The following is a 15,847-nucleotide window of genomic DNA, read 5'->3' on the forward strand; positions in this document are numbered from 1 at the left end:
TTATCTTCTCCTAGCATCTATCACACACCCCGGGGATAACCTTACTTTTACGACACAGAGAGGAAGATTACTCGCCCAGTTTATGGTTTGTGAGCGGGGTGAGGGAGAAGAGAGGAGAGGAGAGGAAGGAAGAGGAAAAAACGCAGCAGCTACGAAATCCTTTGGTGGGCGAATCAGGGGAAAAAATGACGTAATGGGATTAGGAGATAAAAATGTTCTTTGGGAATGTCATTACCGTGTGTTTATTAGTGTTTAGGAGGATAATGAAGGGCAGGTAATGACAGCAGGTTAATGAGGTAGACACACAGGTAACAAGGAAACCGGTAAAGGCTTGGGGAGTGAGGGAGAAAGGTAATAAGGGCCAGTTAATGAGAAAGGTAATGAGAGGGCATACTAATGAGCGGACAGGTGGGGGGTGTTAATAAGCACAGATAATCATGAAGAACCAAATAATTGACAGGTGACACTGAGGGAGACAGGTGATGAGAGGTAATATTGGCGCCAAAGTAATGGAGGAGAAGAATGCCGCTAATGAGATGACGTGAAAATGTGAAGGAAACAGGTAATTGCGGAAAAGGCAGGTGGTTAATTGTTTCCTCCAGGTGAGGCGACGCGTGCAGGTGTGAAGGAAAGGTTTTGTCTTTCTAAATAAAAACTAAAGCCTGGTCATCACGTCGTATCGTAGCGCCGGGCCAGACCCTCGCGACACAGCACTCGCCGCCTTATCTGTTCCTCCAATCACAGCACACTGCTCCACGCGCGCCATATCTCTCGGCCCAATCACGGACGACGACTATTGCACTGACTCTATATCTTTCGTCCAATCACGCACTACTATATTACTGAGGTCATATCTTGAGATTCAATCACGGACGACTGTTCCACTGACGTCACATCTCCGCCTCAACGCGGGGCAGCGTCGCCTCCCAGGGATGTGCCGATGCCTCGCTCCCTCCACCGCCCACACGGCCTGTCGATGCCTGTGAAAGTTTGAGATGCCAGGCCTCGGGCCGTGACCTAAGCAGCTAATTAGAGCTGATTAGAGGCCGGACGGCGGCATGTGTGTCCTCCCTTTACCCGCCGGCGACGCTGAGCCTAGACGCGGGAGTGGAGGTTCTTTGGGGGATGGATGCTGGAGGGTGTCGTCGCGGGGGGCAGCAGAGGGAGTGTCTGGGAGGTGGGGGGCGGCGTGCCAGGGAGGGGCAGGGGCTCCCTGGACCTTTGAGAGTGCTGCTTGCCGGGGACGGTGAGGGTAGAGGAGTCGTGGTGGAGGGGCGGCGGGTAACGGCGGCGGGTGCGGGGCGGGGGGTCGGGGCTGGCAGGGTCGCTGGGGCAGTCCGTCACCAGGTCTGACAGGTCAGAGAGCGCCTCCTCCACCGAGCCGCTGGTGGCGCGCTGCGGCTCCTCGTAAATGTGGCTCGTTGATAGCTCGTCCCAGCTGCGGCTCGCCCTCAGACTCGCCTGCGGGGACGAGTACACTCGTCCGCTGCTGCCGCGGGACAGTGTGGCTGAGTGCCTGTAGGGCAGGCCTGGCCCCACCCCGCCGCCACGCCCCGCTCCTCCGCCCCGCTCCGTGTGGTACGGTGCGGCTGGGGCGGCGGCGTACAGGCGATAACTGGGCAGGGTGCACGTGAACACTTCGGTACCCACCACGCCAGCGGAAGCGAGCGGCAGCAGGTGGGCGCGGGGCAGGTCAGGCTTCTCGGCAGGCAGCGTCAGGAAGTCGTCAGCGGCGTCGAGGCGATGGCCACTGTGGGGAGCGGCGAGGGGCCGCACGTGGCTCCACACCAGCTGGAAGTCCGACGTAACGTAGTCGAGGCTTTTGTGGTCGCGGTGCTTCAGCTTGGTGGTGCTGCCGCCGCCCACGGAGAGCGCCGCAAGGGTTCGGGCGTGCTGGTTCTTGGGTGGCGCGGCGGCCACCTCCTCCACCGTGTACACCCCCAGAGGGTGCACCATCTTCACGGCGGACGGGTGCATCAGCTCCGCCGTCCTCTTCTGGCAGCAGCCACAGTAGAAGATGCCGGCGGGCGGACCGGCGGTGAGGGCAGCGGCGGCCAGCAGCAGGGAGGCCAGCAGCATCTCCAGGAGGTGTGGCAGTGTGAGATGGAACCACCGGGCCCAGGCGGGGCCGAGGGTGGGCGGCGCAATCAGCAGGAACATCCTCGCCCCGGCCAGCAGGAGCTCCACTATGGACGCCGCCAGCAGCAGGTGTGAGGGTGGGGAGGGGCCGCCACACGCCTCCCCTCCATCCTCCACTCTGCCCATGGCTGATGCACTCCTGCCAAACGGCCACACCGCCCAGAGCCCAGCCACGCCCACCGCTGTCCCGCAGGTGATGGCCACGGTGGAGGCGGCCAAAGCAATGGGGTTGTGGGGCACCCTCAATAAGGCGGCGCCGAGGTGGGTGACGGCCAGCGAGGCGAGATGGGCAGCAGCCGCCCCGGCGAGGACGAGGGCAAGGCGAGGCCGGGAAGGGCTAAACCAAGCCCTTAGCGCCCCGCCCACCAACACGGCCAGGCCCGCCGTGAGCAGCGGCCAAGCGCCCTCCTCGGCCGCCGTCAGGAGCGGAGCCGGCAGCGTCGGGACCACGTGCGGCGCATCATGCAGCAGGTGAAGGCAGCGGCAGACGACGGCGGCCAGCACGAGGAGGTGGAGGGCGAGGAAATGTGGCACAGCGAGGAGCGGCGAGGCGTGGGCAGCGCGAGGCACGAGGCACAGTGCCGCCACGCCCACCACACAGAACAGCCCGCCGGTCAGGTAGACGCGGGCACCCCACGCCGCGCCGCGCCACACCTCCGTCGTGATGTTGACAACACCCTCCCCGCCAGCTAGAGGGGGTAGAGCTCTGGCGGGTTCGATGCCCCCGCTGCCTTTCTGCCCCTCATCCCGCCTCGAGGCAGGCTGACTGGCCCCGCCGGCCGCACCCTCCCGGCGGTGGTCAGGGGGCCTGCCAGCAGCGGTGGGGCGGGTGGTGGTGGTGGTGGATGTGGTGGTGGAGGTAGTGGTTGTAGTGGTGGTGCTGGTGGTTGTGGTGGTGGTGGGGGCGCCGTAGGCCACGCCCCTGAAGATGGCCGCAATCTCCCTCTCCCTGGTAGAGGCTCCGGGGCGGGGCAGCACCTCCCCCTCCTCCTCCTCCTCCGCCGTCTTGGTGACCAGCCGCGTCCGCCGCCCCTCCCCGGCGCCCACCCACACCACCGAGGACCACAGGCACAGGGCCAGCGCCGCCCACGCCGCCCGGTGCCGCCCACACATGGCCTCTCTCAGGCGTGCACCTGACGGCCGCGCCCCGCCACGCCACGCCTGCGGAGGAGACACTGTTACTGGGCGTGTGTGGGAAGGTGTGTCTGTAGGGAAGGAGGTAGGCGTGGATGTGTGTAGGTGTGAGTAAACCAGCAGGTAGACGAGTTTGTTGATATCTTGACTCTGTTGGGTTCTCCTCCCCCTCCTCCTCCTCCTCCTCTTCCTCCACCCCTCCCGGCTCTTGCTCCTCGTGGACACCCCGCGGCTCCGGTGAGGGGACGCGCACCTGGGAAATTACTGAGAGGTAGTGTTGTTCAGCGACCGTCATTGTGCCTCAGGGAAGGAGAACATCTGGGTAATGAGATTATATTGAGAGAGTGAGTGTGTGTGTGTGTGTGTGTGTGTGTGTGTGTGTGTGTGTGTGTGTGTGTGTGTATGTCGTTTAAGTCAAGTCTTCCTCCCGGTAATTAGTCCTTATTCACGTCCTCACACAGAACACACAGAACTGGAACGCTTCTCTTTCTCCCTCCTCCTCCTCCTCTCTTCACCTCTTGTCTCTCCTCTTGCCCCTTACCTCTCGTTCCCTCTTGTATCTTTCCTCCTGCCTACCTCGTCTAACTTTCTCCCATTTTTTTCTTCTTTTTCCTCCTCCTTCTGTTCTGCATTCACTCTCATTTATTCTTTGTCTTGTTTCTTCCTGTCAATTTTTTTCCCTCCCTGTCTTCCACTTCGTCTTTACCTCTCCCTCCCTCTTCTCTCTTTTCTCTTGCCTACCTCGTCTAACTTTCTCCCATTTTTCTTCTTTTTTTCTCCTCCTTCTGTTCTGCATTCAGTCTCTCATTCCTTCCCTTGTCCTCATTTATTCTTTGTCTTCTTTCCTCCTTTTCTTTTCTTTCCTAATCCTGTTCTTCATTCACTTTCTCATTTCTTCCGTGTCTTCATTTATACTTTGTCTTCTTTCATTTTCTTTTTTCCTCCTCCTTCTATTCTGTATTCACTTTCTCACTCCTTCTCCTGTCTTCATTTATACTTTGTCTTCTTTTATTTTCTTCTTTTTTCCTCCTCCTTCTATTCTATATTCTCTTTCTCACTCCTTCCCGTGTCTTCATTCATTCTTTGTCTTCTTTCCTCCTGTCAACTTTTTTCTTCCCCCGCCCTTTCTTCCACTCCGTCTTTACTTCTTCGCCTTCGAGTTCTTCTTCGTCCAATATTTTCTCTCATTTCGTATCCTCACTCCTTCGTATTTATTACTTTTCCTGCTTCTTTTGATCTCACTTTCTCTCTCTGTGTCTCCTCGCAAACCTCTTCTTTTACTTCTTTTTCTCTCCCCTGATTTCCTTTCTTATTCGCAATCTTCCTTTTTTCACCTCCATAAAATCACTCATCCTTAGCTCCTCTTCCTCTTTAAGCCGCTTGCCTTTTTTTTATTCTCTTCCTTCATCCCATTTTTTTCTGCCCACTTAACTTTCTTTTCCTCCTTTCTCCTTATCTCCAATTTTCTTTCTTTCTTCTTCGCCGTTTGTGATCTTTTCTTCGGCCCTCCAATCGCAAATTCTCTCTTTCCTTCCTCATTCTATTTCATCAACTCTTTTTCTGCCTCCTTAACCTCCTTCTTTCTTTTCTTTCTTCATATTTCCAATCGCACCTTTTATTCCTCCTCTCTTCTGTTCCTCTTTCTTGTCTCATCAGTTTCTCCCATTTCCTTTTCTCACTGTTCCTGTTTCCTTAATCTCATATTTTTCTTCTTTCCCTTTCTCATTTCTCTTTATTTCCCTTCCATGCCATTCCTCATTCACATTCCTCGTCTTCTTTAAACATTCTCCTCCATTTGTCATCCTTTTCCTTTTCTTTTCCTTTTTTTTGTCTCAATCTTCGTTTCTTTCTTCCTCTTTTCATTTATCCTTTCTCCAACCTTTTATTATTTTCCCCTTTGCATCTGTCCTCATCTCAAACCCGTCTTAGTCTTTAAACGTTTCCTCCCTTTCTCATCCTCTTCCTTTATTCCGCCTTTTCTGTATTTTATTTTTTTCCTTTCCTCATTTAATCTTTCTTTAATCTTCTCTTTTTTTTTTTTCATTTGGTATCTTTCCTCATCATCCCGTCATACTCTTGAAATTCCCTCTTTCTATTTCATTCTTTTCCTGCCTTTTTTGCCTCCCTAACCTTCTTTTTCATTCTTTTTTTCCTTTCTACAACCTTTTCTTTTCCCTTTGTATCTTCCTATTTATCCGGTTCCTCTCTTTAGACATCTTTCTTCTTTCATCCTCTTCCTTCATTCTACCTTTTATTTCTCTACTTATTTTTCCTTCCTCCCTTTTTTTACCTTTATATCTCTTCTTACTTATCTCCTCCCTCTCTTTAAAAGTCTCCTTCCTTCTCTCACCCTCTTCCTTCATTCTACCTTTTCTTCCTCTTCTCATTTTTCCTTCCTCCTTCCCTTTTTTACCTTTCCATCTCTTCTTACTTATCTCGTCCCTTTCTTCAAACGTCTTCCTCCTTCTTCCATCCCTCCCTTTCTGCCTCATTAACCTTCTCCTTTTTTTCTTGTCATTTTTATTTCCACAACCTTTTCTTTTTTCCCTTTGTATCTTTCCTCATCTCCATCCTACTTTTTTTTTACAGCGGAGACAGCACAAGAACACAAAAAAAGAACAATATTAAAAAAGCCCCTTCCTTTTTTTTCATCGTCTTCCTTCATCCCACCTTTCCTTCTTCCTCTACTCATTTTTCCTTCCCCCTTCCTATTTTTTTTCATTTGTACCTTCATATTTATCCCGGCCCCCTTCTCTCTAAACGTCTCCTTCCTTTTTCCATCCTCTTCCTTCATCCCACCTTTTCTGCCTCCTTAACCTCCTCCTTTTCTTCCTTCCGCTCCCTCCCTCCCTTCCTCCCAAACCTCCCTCCCTCTCCTTAAAGCTGGCCTTCTTCCTCGCTCCAGATTTTGCGTGTGAGCGAGTGTATTTTGCCCCCAGTGACACTTCGCCAAAAGACCAAAATTCCCTTGCGAGGAGTGGACGAAGGAACGAAGGGTAGGGAAGGGAGGGGGAGGGGGTGGAACCACCACCACCACCTTGGCGCCCCTTGATTACAGGTTAATTGCTTGCGATTTACCTGGATTTCCTGGAGCTATAAATTTTTAGCCACTCCAAAGGCATTTTTCATCCAATTTTTATTCTTTTATCGTTCGCCTTTCTTCGAGTCTTAAGTTTGTCTTTTGTACGAGTGTCTTTCTTTCGCTTTATTTTGCTTTTGTTTTTCGTTTTTCGTTTGAGTGTGTGTGTGTGGGGGGGGGGGGGACGGAGGAGGGAGGAAGTTGTGTGTGTGTGTATTTGTGTGTGTGTGTGTGTGTGTGTGTGTGTGTGTGTGTGTGTGTGGTGTGTGTGTGTGTGTGTGTGTGTGTGTGTGTGTGTGTGTGTGTGTGTGTGTGTGTGTGTGTGTTGGACGTCTATCTTTCGTGGTATTCTTTTGTCTCACTTTTGTTGTAGAGTTTTGTTGACTCTCTCTCTCTCTCTCTCTCTCTCTCTCTCTCTCTCTCTCTCTCTCTCTCTCTCTCTCTCTCTCTCTCTCTCTCTCTCTCTCTCTCTCTCTCTCTCTCTCTCTCGCTCAAAATACATATGACGATTTAATTCCGTGATAAAGAAATCCTTGACTCTTCTCTTTTCTTTCCTCCAGTTTGCATACATTTCCTCCTCCTCCTCCTCCTCCTCCTCCTCCTCCTCCTCCTCCTCCTCCTCCTCCTCCTCCTCCTCTCCTCTCTCCTCCTCATTCTCCCTCGTTCCATAACAGTACTTCATATTCTTGATTTTTTTCCCTGCCGCCGTTGCTCACGAGTGTTTGTATTCTTATTATGAAAATAAACATTGTTACGTATATGAAGTGGTGGAGGGGACTCGCTGGCGGCACCGGTGGAGGAGGAGGAGGTGGTGGTGGGTGAGGAAGTGGAGGTGGAGGAGGAGGAGGAGGTAGTGGTGCTGGGTGAGGAAGTGGAAATGGGGGAAGAGGAGGAGGAGGAGGTGGTGGTGCTGGTGGTGGTAGTGTTGTAGGTGGTGGTGGTGGAGGAGGAGGTGGAGCCAGAGGAAGAGGTGATGGTGGTGAGAATAGTGGTGTTGGTTCGTAGTGGTAGTAGTAGTAGTAGTAATAGTAGTCGCACCAGCAGCAGGAGCAGAACTAATAATAATATATAACGCGTGACCGGCCCTCCACCTTTATTGCTTTTAATATGAACATCACGTAAATATGATGCAGACTTATGCAAGATTATGTTAAAAATAAAACAGGTGTCACGGAGCACAGGCGCCGGGAGGAAAAATGGAAGGAGGAAATTAAGGAAGGAAGGACGGAGAGGAGGGAAGATGAGAATAAGAGAGAGAGAGAGAAGAAGAAGAAGAATGTTATTAGAGAAAGAGAAAGAGGGAGGGAGGGAGGGAAGGAGGGAGGCTGCAAAATAATGAAGAAAAGACGAAGGCAAGAAGAGAGGGAAGAAGAATGAGGAGAAGGAAGAAGAAAGTAAAAGAGGGAGAAAAGGAGGGAAAGAGTGAAAGGGAAATGGAAAGAGGAAGAGAAGAAAGAAAGGGGAAAGCAAGAGAGGGAAATAATGGAGATGAGGAAGGAGAGGAGTGTAAGAGGAAGGGAAAACGAAAGATGAGAAAGGAAAGCGGAGAGCAAGAGAGGGAAAGAAAGAGGAAGGAACGGAGAGAAAGAAGAATTGCGGGAGGGAAGAAGAGGGTAATAGATGGAGGAAAGTAGAAAAGTTTAAAAGGAAGTGAAAGGAGAGGAGGATGGAAGGAAGATGCAAAACAGTAATAAATAGAGGAGGGAAAAAAAGGAAGGAGAATTGGAGGGAGGAAAAGAGTGAACGAGGGAGGAAAGAAAATTATAGGTGAAAGAGGAAGGAAGGAGGGTAAGCAGAAGAGGGAGGGAAGAAGAGAAGGAGAGAAAGAGGAGTGAGAAGAGAGTGAAAGAGAGTACAGGAGATTGAGAGAAGAAGAAAATGGAAGAAAGAGAAAAGGAGGAGGAGGGAAACTAGAGAAGGAAGGAAGGAAAGCAAGCAATAGAAGGAAGGAAGAGGAGAGGGAATGTGGAAGAAAGTTAAGGAGGGAGTGGGAAGAAGATAGTGAGAGAGGAGGGAGAGTAGAGAACGAAGGTAGGGGAAGAGAAAGGCAAGCATGAATAAGAGGAGGAAAAAGAGAGAGAAGGAGGTGAGGAGGAAGAAAGAGTTAAAGAGGGAAGAAAGGAGAGGAGTGTCAGAGAAAGTGAGAGGGAGATGAGGAAGGAGAGCATGCATAAGAGGGAGAGAGGAAGAGAGGAAAATGGGGAAGGGAAGGGCGGAAGAAAGTTGGGCAGGAGGAGGAGGAGGAAGAGGAAGCCGCGCTGTACATCCTATATTGGTTTTCTAATGAAGTTTTCAATAAATTATCCCCGGCTCTTCTCCATTACCTCCCTTCCTCCTCCTCCTCTTTCCTTCCTCCAGTTCCCCGCCTCTTTCATTTCCTTCCTCCTCCTTTCTGAATATTTTTCCCTCCCTCCCTCCTTCCACTAATTTCCTTTCAACGCTCCTCCCTCCCTCGTCCACTCCTTTCCGCCATCACTTTCTCCTTCTCCCTCCCTCTCTTTCTCCACTCTGCTTCCACCCTCCTCCTCCTCTTCTCAATCACCCTCGTTCACATTCGTTCATTCATTTCCTCCGACTCTAATGTCATTTATCAGCTATGCTCTTTTCACACACGCACACTTACCTTTTTGCACGCACACGCTCACGCACACACATACACACACACACACACACACGTTTATACATACTCTCTCTCTCTCTCTCTCTCTCTCTCTCTCTCTCTCTCTCTCTCTCTCTCTCTCTCTCTCTCTCTCTGTTCCCTTTTATAACTTTTCCCTTTACCGCCACAATAATATCTTCCTCCCTTCTCCTCCTCCTCCTCCCTCCTCCTCCAATCGAAACAATAAATTTCCTTTCTCGAATCAAATTATCCGTCACTGAAACAAACTTCCTGCCGAACCAGTCAGTGTGAAAACGATCGACTCATTCAAAACTCGCATCGATTGTTTCATCCGGACGATAATGATTTTGAATTGAACCTTTAATTAAGATCAATAAACCATCAACCTACTTTATGGTACCTACTTTTCTATGTATACTATTTTTACTACTACCACTACTACTACTACTCTTTTTCCCTTCTCTTCCATTCCTCCTCCTCCTCCTCCTCCACCTCCTTTTCCTCCTCACCCATTCGCATCGGGAGTCTCTTTAGCTTCTTCACGACCTCATCTATCGGTCTTGTGTCTATCGGCCCTGTGTGTGTGTCTTGCGTCTATCGGCACTGTGTCTATCGGGTGTGTCTTCCCTCCGGCCCCGATTTCACCGTTGGGCTCCCTTCTGTGGCTTTGTGGAAGTAGGTCTCCTTATTTTTCTCTTTTTCCTCCTTTTTCCTGTATACTATTTTCTGTTGTTTTGTGTGTGGGTTGTTTTTTACTGTATTTTTTCTCTTTTCCTCCATTGTTCTCTCTTCTTTTTTTTTATATTTCTTTTTACTGTATTTTTCACCCTACTCGTGTCTTTCCGTGTTCTAGTTTTTCTTTTGTTGTTGTTTTTCTGTGTTTTTACCTGTTGTTTCCACCTGTTTTTCTTTTTACGGATTCTTCTGTTTCTTACGACTACACTTTTGTCTTATTTTCTTTCGGTACCATTTTTTTTTTTAACTCCTGTTGCTGTTTTTTTCGTAGCTGTTGTTAGTTTGATTTTGTTTGTTTTGTTTCCTTCACTACTTCTTTTATTTCCTCCTCCTCTTCTTCCTTTCATTATCTTCCTCTTCTTTCTATTTTCTTGTCAGGATGTGTGATAGTTTAATCTCTCTCTCTCTCTCTCTCTCTCTCTCTCTCTCTCTCTCTCTCTCTCTCTCTCTCTCTCTCTCTCTCTCTCTCTCTCTCCTTTACTTTCTTTATTTCTTCCTCCTCTTTTTCCATTCATTATCTTCCTCTTCTTTCTATTTTCTTGTCTGGATGTGTGGTAAGAGTCAGTTTAATTCTCTCTCTCTCTCTCTCTCTCTCTCTCTCTCTCTCTCTCTCTCTCTCTCTCTCTCTCTGTCGTGGTCTTGTTAGCATTTAATTTTTCAGCGATCGATTTTTCTCTTCCCGTCGTCATAATTGATTTCCTTTTTTTTTCTTTTTCGTGTACGTGTGTCGAGCAAATTTTGTGTTCTATGTCGCGGGTTAATTGACTTTGTGTGTGTGTGTGTGTGTGTGTGTGTGTGTGTGTGTGTGTGTGTGTGTGTGTGTGTGCGTGCGTGTGTGTGTTTATGGCTTTCGCCCCGGGTCTGTTTTCCGTGATTCGTTTGCTTCGTTTGATTGTCTTGTTTGCTTGTTTCATGACCTTGTTTGTCTTGTTTTCCTTGTTTTGTATCCTCGCCGATTCCTCCCTTTATGGTGACGTATGTATGGCATGTGTCTGCTCTCTCTCTCTCTCTCTCTCTCTCTCTCTCTCTCTCTCTCTCTCTCTCTCTCTCTCTCTCTCTCTCTCTCTCTCATTCACTCTTTCCTCTCTACAGCTATACTCAATCCTTTTCTCCCTCGCAACTCCTTTCTTTCCTCTTCTCCCTCTCTTCCCCTTTCGCTCTCTCTCTCTCTCTCTCTCTCTCTCTCTCTCTCTCTCTCTCTCTCTCTCTCTCTCTCTCTCTCTCTCTCTCTCTCTCTCTTCCATTCTCTTCGCTAGCTCATCTTTTCTATTCACTGTCAGTTCAATTATTACGTTATTCTCCTCTTCCTCTTCTCCCACTTTCCTTTCTCTCTCTTTTATCTTTATTTCATCTTTTACTTGTGTTGTTTTCTTTCCAGTTTTTCGTCTCTTCTGTTATGCGTATTTCATTTTACGCTTATGTCTTTCTTGTCTGCTTTCCGTCTCTCTTGTTATTCTCATTTTGTATTTTACCTGTTTTTATCACGTTATTTTTATCTCATCTTTTACACTTTTTTTTTTGTCTTTTTATCTCTCTTTTCAAAAATATACTCCATTTGTTCTTTAGTTTCCTCGGCCTGTTCATATTTTCTTCCTCTCTAGTTGTTATTTATTTTCCTCTTTTTATTCATATTTTTCCTCTCCAGTTGTGACTAATTTTCCTCCTCTTCATATTTTCCTCCCCATTTGTGTTATTTGCCTTCTCCTTTTCATGTTTTCCTTCTTTCCAGTTATGATGTATTGTCCTCTTTCTATTCATATTTTCCTCCTTTCCTTCATGTTTTCCTCCTTTTCTTCATATTTTCCTTTTTTTCTTTGCATTTTCCTCCTTTTCATTTGTGATTTATTTTTCCTCCTCCTATTCATACTTCCTCTTCGCCAGTTGTGATTTTCCTCTTTCCATTTATATTGTCTTCCTCCACTTGGTATTTTTTCTCGTTATCATATTTTCCTCCTTTAGTTGCATTCTATTTTCCTCCCACTCATATTTTCCTCTTTTCCAGTTAGTTTATTTTCATCCATTCCAGTTGTTATATATTTTCCTCGTTTTCATATTTCCTTCCTCTTCATATTTTCCTCTCCTCTTCATATTTTCCTCTCCTTTTCATATTTTCCTCTCCTTTTCATATTTTCCTGTCCTTTTCATATTTTCCTCTCCTCTTCATATTTTCCTCTCCTCTTCATATTTTCCTCTCCTCTTCATATTTTCCTCTCCTCTTCATATTTTCCTCTCCTCTTCATATTTTCCTCTCTTCATATTTTCCTCTCCTCTTCATATTTTCCTCTCCTCTTCATATTTTCCTCTCTTCATATTTTCCTCTCCTCTTCATATTTTCCTCTCCTTTTCATATTTTCCTCTCCTTTTCATATTTTCCTCCTCTTCATATTTTCCTCTCCTCTTCATATTTTCCTCTCCTTTTCATATTTTCCTCCTCTTCATATTTTCCTCTCCTTTTCATAGTTTTCTCCCCTTCATATTTTCCTCCTCCTCTTCATATTCTCATCATCTCCATTTATGTGATTTAGTTTCCTCTTCCCATTCATGCTTTCCTCCTCTTCCCTGTCCCCGCGTCCTCCTGTGTATCTGTCCATCGGTCTGGCAGCGTTTTATTGTCCTCCGGCGCCGACACATCCCATCTGGCGTCTGTCTGTCCGTCCGTTTGTCTCTTTCTGTCCGTCTGTCTGTCTGCGTCCGTCCCGAGTCGTCATATTTGGTCTGTGTTGCAATTATTCATGTATTTGTCCGTGTACATCTCTGCTATCTGTCTGCTCTCTCTCTCTCTCTCTCTCTCTCTCTCTCTCTCTCTCTCTCTCTCTCTCTCTCTCTCTCTCTCTCTCTCTCTCTCTCTCTCTCTCTCTCTCTCTCTCTCTCCCTACCTATTTCCATATCTTTGTCGTCTCATACCTGTGTCTCGGGAATTTGGTTAAAGCCTCTCTCTCTCTCTCTCTCTCTCTCTCTCTCTCTCTCTCTCTCTCTCTCTCTCTCTCTCTCTCTCTCTCTACCTCTGTCTATCTATTTCCATATGTCTTCTCATCTCAGTGTCTGGAATTTGGACTCTCTCTCTCTCTCTCTCTCTCTCTCTCTCTCTCTCTCTCTCTCTCTCTCTCTACCAATATGTACCTTTCTACTCATCTGTTCCGGAGCCTCGTGAGTACATTTCCTGCTCACCGAATCATCTAATGTAAGATTCATGGGACTCTTGCTGCTAAGCCCAACCTCTCCCAACCCTACCCCTGCTGCTTCTGCTTCTCCTACAACTGATATTCCTCTAATCCTGCTACCACTTCTACTACTATTTTAATACTGCTTCTACTCCTCCTCCTATTACTACTACTACTGCTACTACTACTACTACAGCTACTACTACTTATGCTGCTTCTACTACTACTGTTACCACTACTACTTCTACCACCACCACCACCATTACTACTACTACTACAGCCTCTTAACTACCACTACCATTCCCACGTCCATCTTGCTGCCACTTATCCCACTACTACAATTACTACTACTACTTATACTACTACAGCCTCTACATTACCACTACCAACACCACTCCCAAGCTCTCCTGCATCTTTTACTATCACTACTACTACACTGCAACCACGACTACTACAACTACAACCACTACAACTACAACTACTACTCACCCTCACTCAAGCCACTCGCATCGCCTTTCAAATTTTCAGCATCGCCTTCCAAGATTCATTAGGCAAAGTTTGAGCAGCAGTGGCGGCGTTGGCGGGGTTCGAAGTGGCGGTGTTTCGGGGCTTCGAGTTTCTCCTCCTTCATGATGTTCGCCACGCCTCATGAAACGCGAGCCCCGGCCGAAACTTGGTCGAGGCGGGGGAGTTATGCAGCAGTTTCGGAGCCCTTTGATTGCTGTGTCACGCGAAGTTTCACACACGTTTGTTGGGTTCAGTTACGCGGTTCGAACTTGTTTTTTTTGTGGTTTATATATTTTTTTTTTGTGGGGAAGTTTTTTTTTATGGGCGAGAGTTTGTGGAGTGAAACTTTAAAACGTTTAGTGGCGAAAGTTTTTAATACTTAACTTCGCTGTCTGGCGAGTGAAAGTTTTCCTTGCACTGTCCTTTATTTTCGCTCACGTCTCTTCTTGGGCTGGGAGAGAGAAAGAAAAAGGAAGAATAAGTAAAGCGATGGATTATTTCTTTTTGTTTAGTCCTCCTCCGCGGGCGAGCGAGCGAGTGAACGATACGATACGCAACTCAACGAACCCTTTTCCAAGCTCTTAGCGTTTTTAATTGGATTCTATAGTCAACAGCTCACTTCACCTCCACCACCACCACCACCGCCGCCCAACTTTCTCCACACCACACTTTTCACTTGTCCTCGCCGGCTCGCTGGGGCAATGACGAGGCGGGATGGTGATAAAAGGAAAGAAAATTAAGGACTTCTATAGGTTCTCCCTCACTCGCTCCACGCCTCCCCGCCCCCCTCTCCCCAAGGCAAGGCGCGCAGAGACACGGAGGTACTTGAACCGAGCGGGAGTTGGAGGTGAACTGACGAGGGCTAAGATTGAGACCTCACTCACGCTCCGCCCCGCAGTTGTCGTACTCTCAGGCGACGACGCGACCCGCTGCCGGTCGCACGAGGCTCAACGTTGTGTCACCGCCATCCCATCGCCTCCCCTCATAGCCCTGTGAATGGCGGGCTAAAAATGTGTGTTTCCAAGACCCTCACGACTCATGCTGGTGTTTAGTGGTGAAGCGAAGCGAGGCGGCGGGGCGGAGGGGGAGGAGGGAGAAGAGGAGGTGAGGGGAAAAGAGGGGAAGGGAGTAAATACACAGCGCATTCAAAAGTGCTACTGAAGGGAGACTGAGGGTGAGGGGAGGAAGGGGAGGGGGCGTTGGGTGAAGGCGTGGAGATGGAAAGGCTGAAGCTGGAAAGGGAAGGGAGAAGGGAAGGGAGGGAGAGGTATGGTCCTGTAGTAACTGTGACGGTCGGAAGGGAGGACAGTCAAAGAGGAAAGGGATAAATGATGGGAGGGAAGGAGGTAGAGGAAAAGGGAAAAGTGTAGTCCTGTAGAAGCTGTGACGGAAGAAATGGAGACTGTGAGGACAGGAGGAAAAAAAAGAAACTGATGGGAAAGGAAAAGGCTGGTGGGAAAGAAAGACAGATGTAATACGGATAAAAGAAGAGAAAATAGAAAGTGGGAGAAGAGGAAGACGAGAGTAACGTAATAATTTAACAGACAGTGAATAGAAAAGTAAAGCTACCGAAGAGAATTAAAGAAAAGGAAGGAAAAAGGAATGAATGATAAGAAGAAGAGAGGGACGAAGAAGGGAGAGGTTCAAGGGAGGGAAGATGACAGGAATAGGAGAAACGTTGTGCAAGGGAGAGGCTGGAAGGAGGGAGAAAAGACCCGAGGGAAGGGAATTGATTGAAATACTGGAGAAAAAAGTGAGAGGCCGGGAAAAAGGGAAAAAGGCTGGAGGGAAAGAGGAGAAAGAGGGACTAGAAGGAGAGGAGTAATGAGGCTGAAGGAAAAAAAAAGTAGGGCTTGGAGGAAAAGACGGAGACACACACACACACACACACACACACACACACACACACACACACACACACACACACACACACACACACACAAATAGGACTCAAGACAAGATGAGGTGACAAACACGGACAAACACATACAAGAAAAGCAAAACAGGTCGACAAACAGAAACAAACACACAAACAGGCAGACAGACAGAAAAACAAATAAAACAAGCATGATACAAAGACTTGACAGACAAACGCGGCGAGTCAAACAAAACACACACACACACACACACACACACACACACACACACACACACACACACACACACACACACACACGGACCCCCACCCACACCCACACGGACCCCAACCCACATACACACACACTCCCCCCCCCCCACACACACACACACGTACACACACACGGACAGTCAAACAGAGACAGAATCAGAGAGACACGAACAGAAAATCCAACCCAACGTGATGTGAAAACAGGCGGATTGTCAGTTTGAAAAAGGACTTACTGACTATTTGTGCCTCGCTGGACGCTGAAGCCGGGTGTGAAGGGGGTGGAGAAGTGGGCGTACGCGGCGGGGTGGAAGCTGAAGGAGGTGTGGAGGAGTTAAGGGGTGGAG

The 15,847-nt window shown here is 48.3% G+C and overlaps 1 protein-coding gene across 4 annotated transcripts in view; it reads right to left on the minus strand.

The window, feature by feature from the left end:
• Positions 1-14,227, minus strand: part of LOC127006694 (uncharacterized) — a 14,591-nt gene extending 364 nt beyond the window's left edge. The window contains exons 1-3 of one of the 4 annotated variants that reach the window (XM_050876899.1): positions 14,191-14,227; positions 13,358-13,826; positions 1-3,300 (exon numbers count right to left, since the gene is read on the minus strand). The exon at positions 1-3,300 is cut by the window's left edge and continues 364 nt beyond it. In XM_050876899.1, the coding sequence (XP_050732856.1) occupies positions 1,096-3,252 (2,157 nt within the window). In that variant the 5' untranslated portion in view covers positions 3,253-3,300; positions 13,358-13,826; positions 14,191-14,227 and the 3' untranslated portion in view covers positions 1-1,095. Of the gene's footprint in view, positions 3,301-13,357 lie in introns of all 4 variants that reach the window. The other 3 variants (XM_050876901.1, XM_050876900.1, XM_050876898.1) reach the window with 3 other exon arrangements.
• Positions 14,228-15,847: the final 1,620 nt, after the last annotated feature.

Source organism: Eriocheir sinensis, chromosome 33 (assembly GCF_024679095.1).
Source record: "Eriocheir sinensis breed Jianghai 21 chromosome 33, ASM2467909v1, whole genome shotgun sequence".
Lineage (NCBI taxonomy): Eukaryota > Metazoa > Arthropoda > Malacostraca > Decapoda > Varunidae > Eriocheir > Eriocheir sinensis.